Source organism: Notamacropus eugenii, chromosome 4, assembly GCF_028372415.1.
Source record: "Notamacropus eugenii isolate mMacEug1 chromosome 4, mMacEug1.pri_v2, whole genome shotgun sequence".
Lineage (NCBI taxonomy): Eukaryota > Metazoa > Chordata > Mammalia > Diprotodontia > Macropodidae > Notamacropus > Notamacropus eugenii.
The window spans coordinates 37,073,269-37,086,401 of record NC_092875.1 but is presented as its reverse complement, the minus strand read 5'-3'; the positions used below and the strand labels follow the sequence as shown (position 1 = coordinate 37,086,401).

Below are 13,133 nucleotides of genomic sequence, written 5' to 3'. Positions count from 1 at the left end.
ACTCTGGAGGAGCTGTCCAGTGAGACCAGAAACTCCCCTTCTCACCGTGCCCTGCCTAAATGTAGATCCACAGGAACACAGACATTGAATCCCCAGAAATTCGAGCTAGAGCTAGGGCTGCACTGGGTGAACCTTTAACAACCGGCTCTCCGGCACAGGCTATGCAAGCGCACTTTTCATTTTAGTTTGCAGTGTTAACATTTTCTCCATCACTTTCTTAAGACCATCAAAAAACAAACAAAAAAAAACTGGAGCCCCAATGTGGAATGTTGCCGATTTCCTACGTGTAAATTGCTTACACAGAAAATTAAAGGTCATCTCTACAAGATTCAGAGAATGTCCGAGGCCTTAGAACATTGAACGTTAGAGCTGGGAGGGAATTTAGAGCAGAGAATATCAAAGCTGAGAGGGGGGCAAGATTAAAACGCAAAATGTCAGAGTTGCGATGAAATGCAGTGATCACCCTGTTCCATTTCCACTTTTCCAGCCAAGGTCCTTTGACTCCGGTTCCAACGCTCTCCCCCAGCTGTGCTGTGATCCCTATTTTGCCTCAGTTTCCCCACGTGTAAAAGGAGATGATTAGACAAATCCTGAGGTCCCTTTGACTCTGTGATCTGAGAATTTCTCCAAGGTGGCAGAGCCAGGTGGAGAATCCAGCTCCCATCCCAATGCCAGCTTTACAAGGAAGTGACTCACTGAGCTGGAAATGGCTCAAAGCACTTAGTAAGATGAGCTGACATTAATATTACAGTTTTAAAAGTTTATGTGAATAATCAGTTGACGAGCATTTTTTAAGGACCTGCTATCTGCCAGGCACGGGCCTCAGGTGCTGGGGATACTAAGAGGAAAGTGAAGGCAACCCTTTACTTGCCCAAATGGAGCACCTCTGACCCATACTAGCTGGTTCTGACTCTAGATCAGCCACTGCACTTCTTTATGCTCTGGCTACCTCTCTGAACCTCTAAGTGTCAGAAGGTACAGCTGTGCATTGACAATAACAACTTCCTGAGGCATTCCTTATGCCAGTGGAACCAGAAAGTTGTTTCCTATCTCTACCCTCATTTCTCCTGATTGTATGACCCCTTCCCCTAAGGCTCCCAACATTCTCTCATGGCCACCTTGGCCCAGGTTTCTTTACTCAGGCCAATTCTTTGAAAACAGTTCCAGAATGTACCAACCCAGCCCCCAAACTCAAAGTTCAAATAGCACGTGATATCCTCAGTATGGCTACTCCTTTCACTAATGGAAACCCCTCTGGTTTCATGCTTTAGTGAGGTTAAAAAAAAATTCATCACCTGGCAGATGACCTGTCTGATGAGGAGGATCACCCTGCATGCCTCCTCACCTTCAAAACAGCTCCTCCCCCCAAATCTAATCCCGGCTAAACTATCCTCTGAGAAAGATTGATTCTACCAGATAAGTAGGAGCTACCAATCATATCTTCATAAGACGGAGGGTGAAATATGCTTCCTCCCACTTGGCAGAGGTGGTGGGCTGGGGGTGCAGAATGGGGCACACGCTGTCAGACATTGCCAGTGTTTTGATTTGTTTGGTTTGAATAGGCTTGTTACAAGGGATAAGCCTTTTTTTGAGGGGTGAGGAGGAAGCCAGTGTGAATGAACAGTGAGGTTTAAAAAAGAACATTAATTTCTTTTTAATGAGCTACATTAGAGGACAATGCCCATTGTGGTAGGGGTTAGTCTATGGAAGGAGAGGAGCAGGTGTGGACCTCCCAACTCCTGGGCCCTGTTATTTTCCCCACTCTGCTTCAGTAGGTCACTTTGTTCATTGGTTATTGTGACCTCCACGGGTTTGTAGGGAATCATGAAGTTTCCATTCTGGTTCTAAAAGTATCAGCAAACACTAATGCATATTCCTCAGATTTAGGGTCCTGAAGATTTAGAAGTTCTCATTGCTTTAAACTTTTGCTGGATGAAAACAGGGTGGCCACAGGCATAACTCCAAGGGGCTATATGGTAGGGTACCCTGCAGGGTTCCTCCAAAGAGCTTTGAGTTCAGAGCTCAAAGAAAATCAGCCTTACAAAAATGCCATAGCAGGTGGGGTAGGGAGGTGGGCTGGGAAAGACTAAGGAATTCTGGCAAAAACCGCAGAAATTCAATGATTCTCAGACTCCTGGGTTCCATTCTCTCTAGAATCGGGGGTTGTCCATCAATAGGCATTTATTAAGTCCTTACTGTGTACCAGACACTGGGCTAAGTGCTGGAGATGCAAAGGAAAGTGAAAATAGTCCTTGCCCTGGACTAGCTCACAATCTAATGAGGGAGACTTGTAAATAATTAGGTATAGTTACTAACTAATGTACAATATACATACAGAGGAGATGGAAAGTAATAGAGGGAAGAGAAAAGAATTGGGAAAACCAGCCAATTACTAGGAGACTCTAGGAGTAAATCCAGTCGGGCCCCATGTCTTTACCAAGGGCCACACTGAGCAGAGGGGAGCTTCTATTTCAAACAAACGAAGAAACCCCAAAGGATAAGGATTCTATCACTTTCCTCAGCTGCCAAAGCCAGAGGCTGACTCCTATCAGTCTCCCTAATGGAAAAATATGAGCCCATTTCTTCTGTACAGTCTTTGGCAGAATTGGAGCAGAGCTAACCATGATCTTCCTTCCCATGACACCGGAAGCTTCCTTTTCTCTTGGGTCAAAGAAGCAAGGTGTTATATTGTGGCAAGAGCCTGGGATGAGAAGTCAAAGGTCTGGGTTCAAATCCAGACTATTAACTGTGTAAGATTAGACTAGTCACTTACATCCTAAGATTCACTTTCTTTGTCTGTAAAAGGATGGTGTTCAAACAATCAATGAGCATTTCATTTGTTAGGTGCCTTCTACAATTCACCTGATTGTATTATTCCCTTGCTTAAGAAACTTCAATACCTATTGCCCTTGCGACAAAATTCAAAGTCATCTAATGCAATCAACATTTTCAAGGTTATTTACTCATTACTACTCACCTTTATGCACTGTATATTTTAGTCACACTAAGTCAACTGCTTCTAGTGTATGGTTCATCTCCCACCTACGTGCCTTTGCATAAACTGTTTCCCACAGCTGGAATGTACCCCTTCCTCATTTTTCCCTCTCTTCAACTCCTTTCCCCCATTTCCTTTTAAGAAGCCGTGTCATAGAGTCAGGGAGACCTGAGTTCAAATTCAGCCTCAGATACTTACTAGCTATGTGACCCTGGACAAATCACTTAACATTGTTTGCCTCAGTTTCTTCACCTATAAAATGAACTGCGAAGGAAATGGAAAACCACTCCAATATCTTTGCTGAGAAAATCCCAAAAGGGGTCACAAAGAGTCAGACATGACGGAACACTTCTTTAAAGTAATAAAAGCATAGATCTATAGCCATCTAATTCCTTCATTTTGCAGATGAGAAAACTGAAGAGGTGAAATTTCTTGGTTAGTGTCACAGAGATATCAAGTAACAGGATGAGGATTTAAACCAATGTCCTCTGCTTCCACATCCAGCATAATTTCTGCAGCTTCACCATTCTCCCCCTACCCCAGCTTAACAGTGCCCAGTATACAGTAGGCACTTTAAATAAATGCTGGTTGACTTTGTGTTTATTCATTAGGATCAAAGATAAAAGAGTTAGAAGAGACCTTGGAAGTCAAGTCCAACTCTCATTTTACAGTTGAGAAAACTGAGGTCTAGAGAAGTGATTTTACCAAAGGTCACACAGATCTATTTTAGCTAGGATCATGATTTGAACCCAAGTCCTCCAACTACAAATCAAATACCACTCTCTAAGCCAGAGGATTCTCTGAATAGTCCTAAGCCATAATGCAATCTTGAGAGGTATGGTGTGCTGTGTCTATTTTTTTCTTGCTTATGGTACATTATTATTAACCCCTTCCATTTGGACAGTTCTAACTGTTGGGACAATTTCCCCTTAGGCCTAAGCATACTTCTCTGAATCTTCCTCTTTCCCAATCCTTGCTCCTAATTCTGGTCTCCTGGACCAACGAAACAGTAAAGTGAATCCCTCACCTACATGATGATCCTTCAACTAGAGATGGCTTTATACATCCCTCCATGGGGACTCCTGAAGCTGCACATTAGGAGCCTTTGACTTCACTCTTCTTCAGCTATGATCACTATCCTCACTATTCTAGCCTTCCTCCTCTGGCTTCCCTCAAGCTCAGGAGTTCTGAAATATCTCAGGATGCCTTTATATCCTTTCAAAAATGATTTAAAAACACAGCTAGGTGGTATAGAGGATAGAGCACTGGCCCTAGAGTCAGGAAGACCTGAGTTCAAATGTGGCCTCAGACACTTACTAGCTGTGTGTCCTTAGGCAAGTCACTTAACCCTGATTACTTCAGAAATAAAATCAAACCAACAAAAAATGATTGAGGACCCTTCCAAAGAGCTATATATCTATCGATATTTAACAAATTAGAAATGAAAATATCTTGTTATGAAAAGGGTTTTTTTTTTTTTAACCTCACGGACACCCTGAAAAGGTCTCAGGGACTCCCAGAGAGCTGGTACTCTAGTTTGTCTACAACTTGATAGTCACCCAGAATGGTGCACAGTATTCCCAATATGTTTTGAACCCCATATATCTGTTAATGCAGGCTAAGAGAGCTTTCATTCCTGTCTGCCATATCAGATTGTTGATTCATCTTAAACTCTACTACACTCATCTACCCCTCTTCCATCTTCAGAGATCTAATCATGTCCCTGCCCTGCTCAAGAAGGTTCAATGACTCCCAATAGCTTCTAAAATACAAATTCTATCTGGTATTTAAAATCCATCACAATCTGGAGGCAGTCTATCTCTCCAAGTTTACCATATTACCATCCCAGAGGCTTCTGAGACTTAGTGGATGTCGAATCAATAAAGACCCTTATTCAAATCCTGCCTATGTTGGGCAAGTCAATGCTGTCTGCACCTCAGTTTATCTATCTGTGAAATGGGGAGAATGATAGCACAACCTCATGGGGTTGTTGTGAGGATCAGACATGATCACATAAGCAAAGCTCTATATAAATGTTAGCTATTACTCACATGCATATCATGGCCAAACTGACCTGGTACATGACTCGTGACACCTGATCTCCATGCCTCATTCAAAGCATCCTGTCACTTCCTACAGGTAGTACTTGCTTCTATACCTTGCTGGCTCCCTGGGAGGTTACTCTGTATCTATTCTGTGTTATTTTCTCATATACAGGTTGTTTTCCTCCCTCTCCAGAAGACCATAAAGTTCTTGAAGGTAGAAACTAATTAGCATGTGCTGTCAATTGACTGAGCCTGTATTAATCATTAATAATATATTATATAATTCTCCAGTATACAATATAATTATAATCAATAATAATTAAGACCCCTAGATCTTTTTTATTTAATCTCATCCTGTATTCGTGAACTCATGTAGAAGACCTTACATTCATTTCATCTTAGTTCAGTCGTCTTTCTAGCCAAGCTAGTGGTTCCTGACCACTTAGATCTTCTCCCTGGCTTACACTTGACAGAGGCACATCTCCTTGCAGACTCCTGGGGGCCAGGAGGGAGCCCTCGCCCCACCCCTTTGCCTCTTCCTGGAGCAGGGATGTCCCCCTCCAGAGGCTGGACTGAAGAAAGCCAAAGAGGCCAGATTTCTGTAAGAAAAGTCAGTATATTTAGGGTTTGCTTTATAAAAGTTACTATAATACAATGGTACATAGTATTGAATTCACAAAAATATGAACAAGTATTTACAGCAAGATGCACCCACAACAAAATCATTTCTCTTCAAAAACAGGTGACATACAGAGGGCGGGGTCTAGATGCACAAAATGGCCCAAAAATTCAATTGACTTTTTTTTAGGGGGGAGGAGAGAAAACAAACCAGAAAAAACAAAAATAAACCCTAGAGGCAGAAATCTTCAAAGCAAAGAATGTGTCAAATCAAATCAAACTAAAAATGACTGTATTTTCTTAGTTATTGCAACCATGTCCTTGCCTCCTCTGATGGAGGGGGCCCTTTCCTGCTCTCATTCTTGGAACCAACATGGTGAAAGGAGATTGAGGGATTTGGGGGCGGGGTCCCATCCAAACCACCATATGCCCCGCCCTTCTTCTCCCTTCGTGCTTGCCCCAATCTAGTTTGGGAGAGAGCCATCTCTTAGGGGAGTTGGGGAGGTGGGATCCAGAACTTGCTTAAATAGACCCTTCTCCACACACTGTACATGTCTTCCTTCTGTGAAATAAATAGGTATACTTCTTTTTTCTTTCTCTTGCACATTTAAGTTGGCGAACAAGGCCTGAACCCAAAACAGAAAGGAAAGGCCTATGGCTGGCCTGCATTTTCCCGTCCATTTTGATGCTGCTAATTTTGTCTAACTGGACACGCACTCACGCACACACATACATTGGGGCACACACACAAAAAGAACCAAAAAAAAAAAATCAAATCAAAACGAAAAGCACCCGAACCCCCAAACCAAACCCAAGTTCTTTTATACAGAATTTACACGGTAAGAAGCTTGACACAAGCCGAGAGAGAGATGCTAGCGGCTCCTCGCGTGAGCTGGGGCTTCAGCGGGCGGCTCGGAGGGAAAGCTGTCATCTTGCTAAAAACGAGTCCAAATTAGAATAAGTTCCTTTTTCTCATAAAGTATTTACAAACTCACTTGGTTTTTTTCCCTGTTGTTGGGCTTATCGGGGCTTTCCCCCCCTAAGTACAAAGAAATCCTCAAAAAAAATTGTTTTCCACGTGTTTCTACAAGAAACAATGTTCCCAAGAGAAGGTCATCCCAGTGGCCTATGTACAGATGAGGCGTTGATTTTTGCTCCAAAATGCTTGTGGCTTTTTTATGTCCTTTTAGTCTTTTCTGTTCTATACACAAAAAGCATTGAAATGAATCCTGAAAGATTTTAGGGTGGAGGGGGACAGGGACACACCAACTGAAAGCTACTGGAGACTTCCGTCCAACATTAAAAAATCGTTTTCTTTTTCCTTCCTCGTGGGAGAAAATGAAACTGTTTGCATTTTTTTTTCAACATGAATATCTTCAAGATGGGTTCCCCATCCCTCCCCGGTTCCACCCTGGGGGTCCTGGATAGAGACAGGGAAGCGGACAGGCTGGCGGTAAGACAGACGGACGGATGGACAGAATGAGGTGAGGGAGGCCCAGTGGTATCCCCGGGCCCAGGGATCCCAGCAGAGAGCAGATGAAAGTTTTGTGGTGTGTCTTCTGAAAGAGAAACACCTATCATAAAAGACAACCCGTAATGGCAGAGAAAGGAAGAAGAGGTAGGGCAAAGGGTAGAGGGTAGGAAGCACATTAGCCTTGGGGAGTAGCCCTCCGGCCTCTTCTCCCCTGGGTTTCTACCGCATCACCCAGGAAAGGATCCAGCCTGGACAAGCCAAGCACTGCTCAGTCCCCTTCCCTGGGCTCTTGGGGAGTAAACTACACAGCACCTAAAGGGCCCTGCCCTGGCTGCTGGCTATCAGGGGGCAGGCTGGCGGCTCAGGTGAGGGCAAGGTTTCCTCATCCTGACCACTCTGTCTCACCCCCTTCTTGCTGGCATCTGAATAAGAAAGTAAACATTTTAGAGATCCAGGCATACCCCCTGCTAGCTCCCAGGGGTGGCCATGGGGTGGGAGGTGGAGGCAAGGGCAAGAAACATGGTCTGAGAAGGTGAACCTCAAGAAGCCCAGTTCTGTCCCACTTCCCAACATATACATAGCACCTGCCTGGCTCCCCAGCACCAGGGAAGGAAGACAGATCAAGAAAAAAGAGAGAAAGAGAGTAAAAGCCAAGCAGACTAGCCCCACCCTCCCCAACCTCACATGAATAGCTGCAGGTCCCCAGCTCAGACCTAGTGAGGAAAGGGAAGAGTGAGTGAGCACTGAAGGCCATCCCAACAGATGGAGGAGCTGGAGGGAGAGGAGGGGCTGGGGCAAGGTAGGAGAAAGGGAAAGACACTGGGGTGGGGAGTGGGGCAGGAGACTAACCATTGGCTTTCAGGATTTCCCTGCTCCCCAAGACTGAGACAGAGAATGTCCAGGGTCCTGCAGAGCAAGGGTTGCAAGGTCCCACTTGGCCAGGGTCTTTCCCCTACCAGACTTCATCCTAACCAAGTACCTCCTGGCTAACCCTCAGGGGATGCCCAGAGGAACAGTGTTATGGAGAAGGAGAAGCGGAGGGCCTTGCCCATCTCTCTGCTCCTTCGTCTGGCATCCCAAGGTTAACATTAGGGCTGAAGGACAGGGCAAGGTCTTAGAGAACTGAACACTGGTGGGGGTGGGGAGAGAAGGGAGAGCTCCTGAAACATACTGAGGACAGGGAGGAAAGAGCCACTGTCTTGGCACCCAACATCCCTGTTCTTTGTTCTCCTCCAAACTCTGCACCCTAATCATAATATTTCTCCCTCCATCTCTGGCTCCACGTTTGAATGGTGAAAAACGTCTTTTTGTCCTTGTTTTGTTGAGGAGGAGGAAAAAAATGTAGCAGCATTTGTGGGAGAGGGGATATGTTTGTGTGACTTTTAAAAAAATTCATTACAGATAATAATTAAAAAATCAGAGAGGGAGGAAGCATCTTTTCCTATAAGGAGGAGGAGGATGGGTAGTGTTGGGGTGGCCCAGAGCGGGACCTCGGGAGAGGGACAGCACCTGAGGGTGGGCTGGGGAGAGCTGGGCTCATAGGAGCCAATGCCCAAAGCAACTCGCTGGACTGGTGGGGCCTTCCTTTCTTCCCTTTTTCTTTTTTGGCGAAGCGTGCCCAGCTTCATGGCATCCTAGTTTAGAGTCCCCCGGCAGTTTTCAGAGCCACACAGACAGGGGATCTTGACATCCTCAATGGGGAATTTATAATCATAGGTAATTTCTTCATTGACGTTGATATGTTGTTTGGAGTAGATGACAATCTTTTTCTGGGACTCCACGGTGATGACCTTGGCGTAACAGTTTGGCTGTGGAGATGGAAAGGCCCAGTGAGGCCCAGAGGCGGAGGAGCAGAGGGGGGACCCTAGAAGGGACTTCTAGGTCACCTGAGTCCAACCCACTCATTTTACCAATGAGGAAACTGAGGCATAGAAAGGTTGAGAGGTGTGCTTAGTGTCACCCAATTATTTTTAGGGGGATGGCTTGAATGTGGGGTCTCTGGCTGCCCTTTTCAATACCCCATCATACCCAGAGCTTATGTTGGCTTGGCATTGCAGAGTCTTACCTAAAATTGGGTCTGGGGGTAAAGGATGACACAGGCTGCTTGAGGAGACCCTAAGGTCCTCCCTACTCTGCCTAAAGAGGGAGCCCACACCTCCTAACCTCAATTCTGTTCTAAAACCTTGTCTGGGTATGGTGGTGGCACGTCCTTTGGCAGGAGGCATGGAGGGTGGGAGTGGGAGAGATGAATGGAATGACCTCCGACCCCACCCACTTACATTACAGCTGTGGTTGATGAACCTAGCGAAGTTGCCACACTTTGTGGCATCGATGATTGTGTCGTGGTCAACCCGAAACATGTAGCTGCTGCCAATGCCCTCATCCTCATACCGCTTCTCCCGCATGTCTGCGATTACCTGATTGGGGTGGGGGGGCAGAGAGAAGGGAAGGTAAGAGGAGACCACAGCCTCCATTTCCCTGTCTGTCCTACAGGAAAGGAGAGGCAGCCAGTTCCCCTGGAACCAACATTTAAGTCGTCCCCTCGTCCCCTGGGACTGCCTGGTGGGTTATACCTGACGGATGTTTTGGCCCACGTACTCAATGACCATTTCATCGGCTGCGATGGGTTCCATGGCGAAAAGGCCCCAATCATGGATGTGACTCTTGCAGAATTTCAGCTTTTTCTTCCGGAACTGGGCACAAGAGCAGAAGCAGGGTCATTTAGGGTAAGGAGAACGAAAGGCCCTCGAGGGAAAGGATGATTTCGTGTCTGTCTTTGCGCTCCCCTGCATCCAGGACAGTGTCTACCACACAGTGAGTGTTTAATACATGCTAGCTGACCGATCTCTTGCTGTCTATCTGGACAGTAAAAGCAGAACTGACTATCAGGAGGTAAGAGCTGGAGGGGGCACTGCACCAACATCCTCACTTTTCAAATAGGGAAACTGAGGCCCAGAGAACTGTTTACTGAACATAGCAACAGCTCACATCGATATAGGGTTTCTGACAGAGAAGCTGAGAGAAGGTTGTAGATAGTGTCTACAGTGGTGGACCTGGAATTTGAAGGCAAGAGTTCAAATCCAGCCTCAAGACACTTACAAGCTATGTTTTGCATGTAACCTGTGGGCAAATCACTTCATCTCAACTGTAAAATGGGAATAATCAGGGTACCTCCCTCAGATGGAGGCTAGGAGGTTAAAATGAGATAACACATATAAAGTTCTTGGCACATCTTAAAGTGCTCTATGATGCACGCTGTTGAGACTGTGAAGGTTTACAGAGTACCTTGTGAGGGAAGGGGATCTGAGTCTGATCATCCCCATTTTACAGACAGGAACCCTGACGTTCAGAGAGCTGAACAGTCTAGAGCTAGGATTTCTGAACTCAAACCCTCATCTTTCTCTCTAGAGCAGGAAGCTTCTCCTTTGTCAGTGGTTACATTGTTGCTGCTCAGTGGTTCAGTTGCGTCTGACTCTTTGTGACCCCGTGGACCATAGCACACCAGTACTGTCCACGGGGTTTTCTTGGCAGAGATCCTGGAGTGCTTTGCCATTTCCTTCTCCAACTCATTTTACAGAGGAAACTGAGGCAAACAGGGGGAAATGATTTTCCCAGGCTCACACAGCCAGTAAGTGTCTGAGGTCACATTTGAACTCAGGTCTTCCTGACCTCAGGCCTGTAGTGCTATCCACTATCCAACAAGCTGCCTCCAGTGATTATCTAGAGCCATAAAACATATAATGAGAGAAAACCGAGGACCACTTAAGTGCGGCCACTCCACTTGACTGAGATTCAGGAGAGTTTTGCCCAAATCCACTCAAGGGAAAAGAGAGCAGAGGGAGGGCTCAAATCACCATCTCCTGACTCCAACTCCAGGGGTCTCTCCACTATATTAGGCCATACAAGACTACTGTCATGGTTCTGGCCCAAGAAATTAGAGAAGCCTGGTTCCAATCTCCTCTCTACAACGTAGTCTACTACTTTATATAAAAAAGAGGCATAGGCCCTCAACTCCCACTCCCCAGGGCTGCCAGGAAAGACTCAGGGCTCAGGCAAGAGTGGCCATGGGTCCCAGGGTGGCTTGCCATTACAGGACTTCCCATCCTTATTTTAGTAACTGTCATATCAATGACAAGCACAGACTGACAGTCCTTGGATGAGGTACCTAGATTTGTTGGCCATGGACTAGTTAAGGATCAGACCAGGTTAGAACCATTTTTTTTTGACAGGCACTTTATGGGCTATGGGGGGGAGAGCTAGAGCAGGTCCATCCTCCTACTCTGCCATCTTGGCTCCGCCCCCCAGACCAGGTTAGAGACACCTGAAAGCATTCCACAGTCTGGCTCCCTCCATCCTTTCACTGCTGCTGGCCTCCATCCACAACACAGGCTTTCAGGCCTTTGTCTGGGTTGTGATCCTGGAGCCTGGAATGCCCTCTCTTGTCATCTCTGCCTCTTAGGATCCCCGGCCTCCTCCGAAGCACAGCTCACACCCATCTCCTACCCAAGGCCTTTCCGAAGTCCTTCCCCAGTTCTCTCCCTTCTGAAATAACTTTGTATATAATTTACACCAACTGACTAGATTATAGGTTACATTCCCCAGCAGACTATTTTGTATAGATACTGTATCTCCTTGTCTACCTGTTGTATTCCACTACCCCCAAGCCTCAATCCCTAACAATCTCTTTGAGGTCTGAGTCCATTTCATTCTTGTCTTTGAATCCCCAGTGCCTGGCACATAGTAGGTGCTCAATAAAATTGAATTGAATTCATAATGTGCCAGGAGAACTAAGGACTGTATTCTCCAGAGTTCATACTGGGCATGAGGAAGATTATATTAATGACGTAGAGAAGCCGCTGGGCAGTCTAGTGGATAGAGTGCTGGGCCTGAAGTCAGGAAGATTCCTCTTCCCAAGTTAAAATCTGGCCTCAGACCTTTACTGGCTGCGTGACCCTGAGCAAGTCACGTCACTCTGTTTACCTCAGTTTCCTCCTCTGTAAAATGAGTTGGAGAAGGAAATGGCAAACCATTGCAGTATCTCTGCCAAGAAAACCCCAAATGGGATCACGGAGAGTCAGACATGACTGAACAGCAGGTTAGGATCAATGAACAGAGGCAAGTCATCCTGGACCATTGCTTGAGTGACATATTGGGAGAGAGAGCTGTTGCCTACAAGTACTCTTAGTGAATATGAAAATTCTGAGAAAAGGGGACAAGGCCTAGGACCAGGGATCTTACCGTTAGAGAGATTTTCTCTGCAATTTATCATCTTCAAAAAGTTACCTAGAGCCCCAAAGTTAAATAACTTGCCCAGGGTCACACCCCCTGTAGCAGACAGAGGAAGGACTTTTATTTCAGGTTTTCTGGCCCTGAGGCCTTACCATGCCACAGTGCTTCTCTTCTGAGAGAGTTAAGTAGTGTACAGCCAGAACCACAAGGGGGCTGAGAAGGCACCTGGCTAAATTTAGATTTCTTCCATGACCCTGAAGTCCTGACACAACAACATGATGTATTTATATGATCCTAAATATAGAACTGGAAGTTACCTCTGAGGTCATCTAGTCTACCCCCTTGCCCTATTTTATAGACAAGAAAACTGAGACCTGCTTAGAGAGCGACTTGCCCAAGGTCACAAAGCTGCAACTGTGCTCTGACTGCTGGGAATTGCAAGATGGGTTTGGAAGGAACTTAGAAGACGTAGCAAATTACTTAAATCTGTACAGTAAAGATATGCCTTATGCAGTTAACGAGAGAAACAAGGCTACTCTGCTGAATGGCAAAGAGGGGGAGATCTCCATCTGCCTTGGAAGGGTTAATGAGGTAGCAGGCGATCCTTGTCCTTGGGAAGAGAGGAGAGTGCTCCCTGGGAGTGAGTAAGAGGAATTCCAAAGTTTATTTGATGACGTTGTAGCCTTTGTGATTATAAGAGGGAAAAGTCCTTTGGATAGCCCAGAGTTCAAGGGGGGAGGGCTGGAGGTGTCAACAGAAAACCACAGACAGA

The 13,133-nt window shown here is 45.8% G+C and overlaps 1 protein-coding gene across 6 annotated transcripts in view; it reads right to left on the bottom strand.

Moving 5' to 3' along the window:
* Positions 1 to 5,359: 5,359 nt before the first annotated feature.
* Positions 5,360 to 13,133, bottom strand: part of SETD1B (SET domain containing 1B, histone lysine methyltransferase) — a 38,399-nt gene continuing 30,625 nt past the window's right edge. For 4 of the 6 annotated variants that reach the window (XM_072600531.1, XM_072600527.1, XM_072600529.1 and 1 more), the window contains 3 exons: positions 9,706 to 9,825; positions 9,412 to 9,549; positions 5,644 to 8,940 (listed from right to left, as the gene is read on the bottom strand). In XM_072600531.1, the coding sequence (XP_072456632.1) occupies positions 8,767 to 8,940; positions 9,412 to 9,549; positions 9,706 to 9,825 (432 nt within the window). In that variant the 3' untranslated portion in view covers positions 5,644 to 8,766. The other 2 variants (XR_011965355.1, XR_011965356.1) reach the window with 2 other exon arrangements.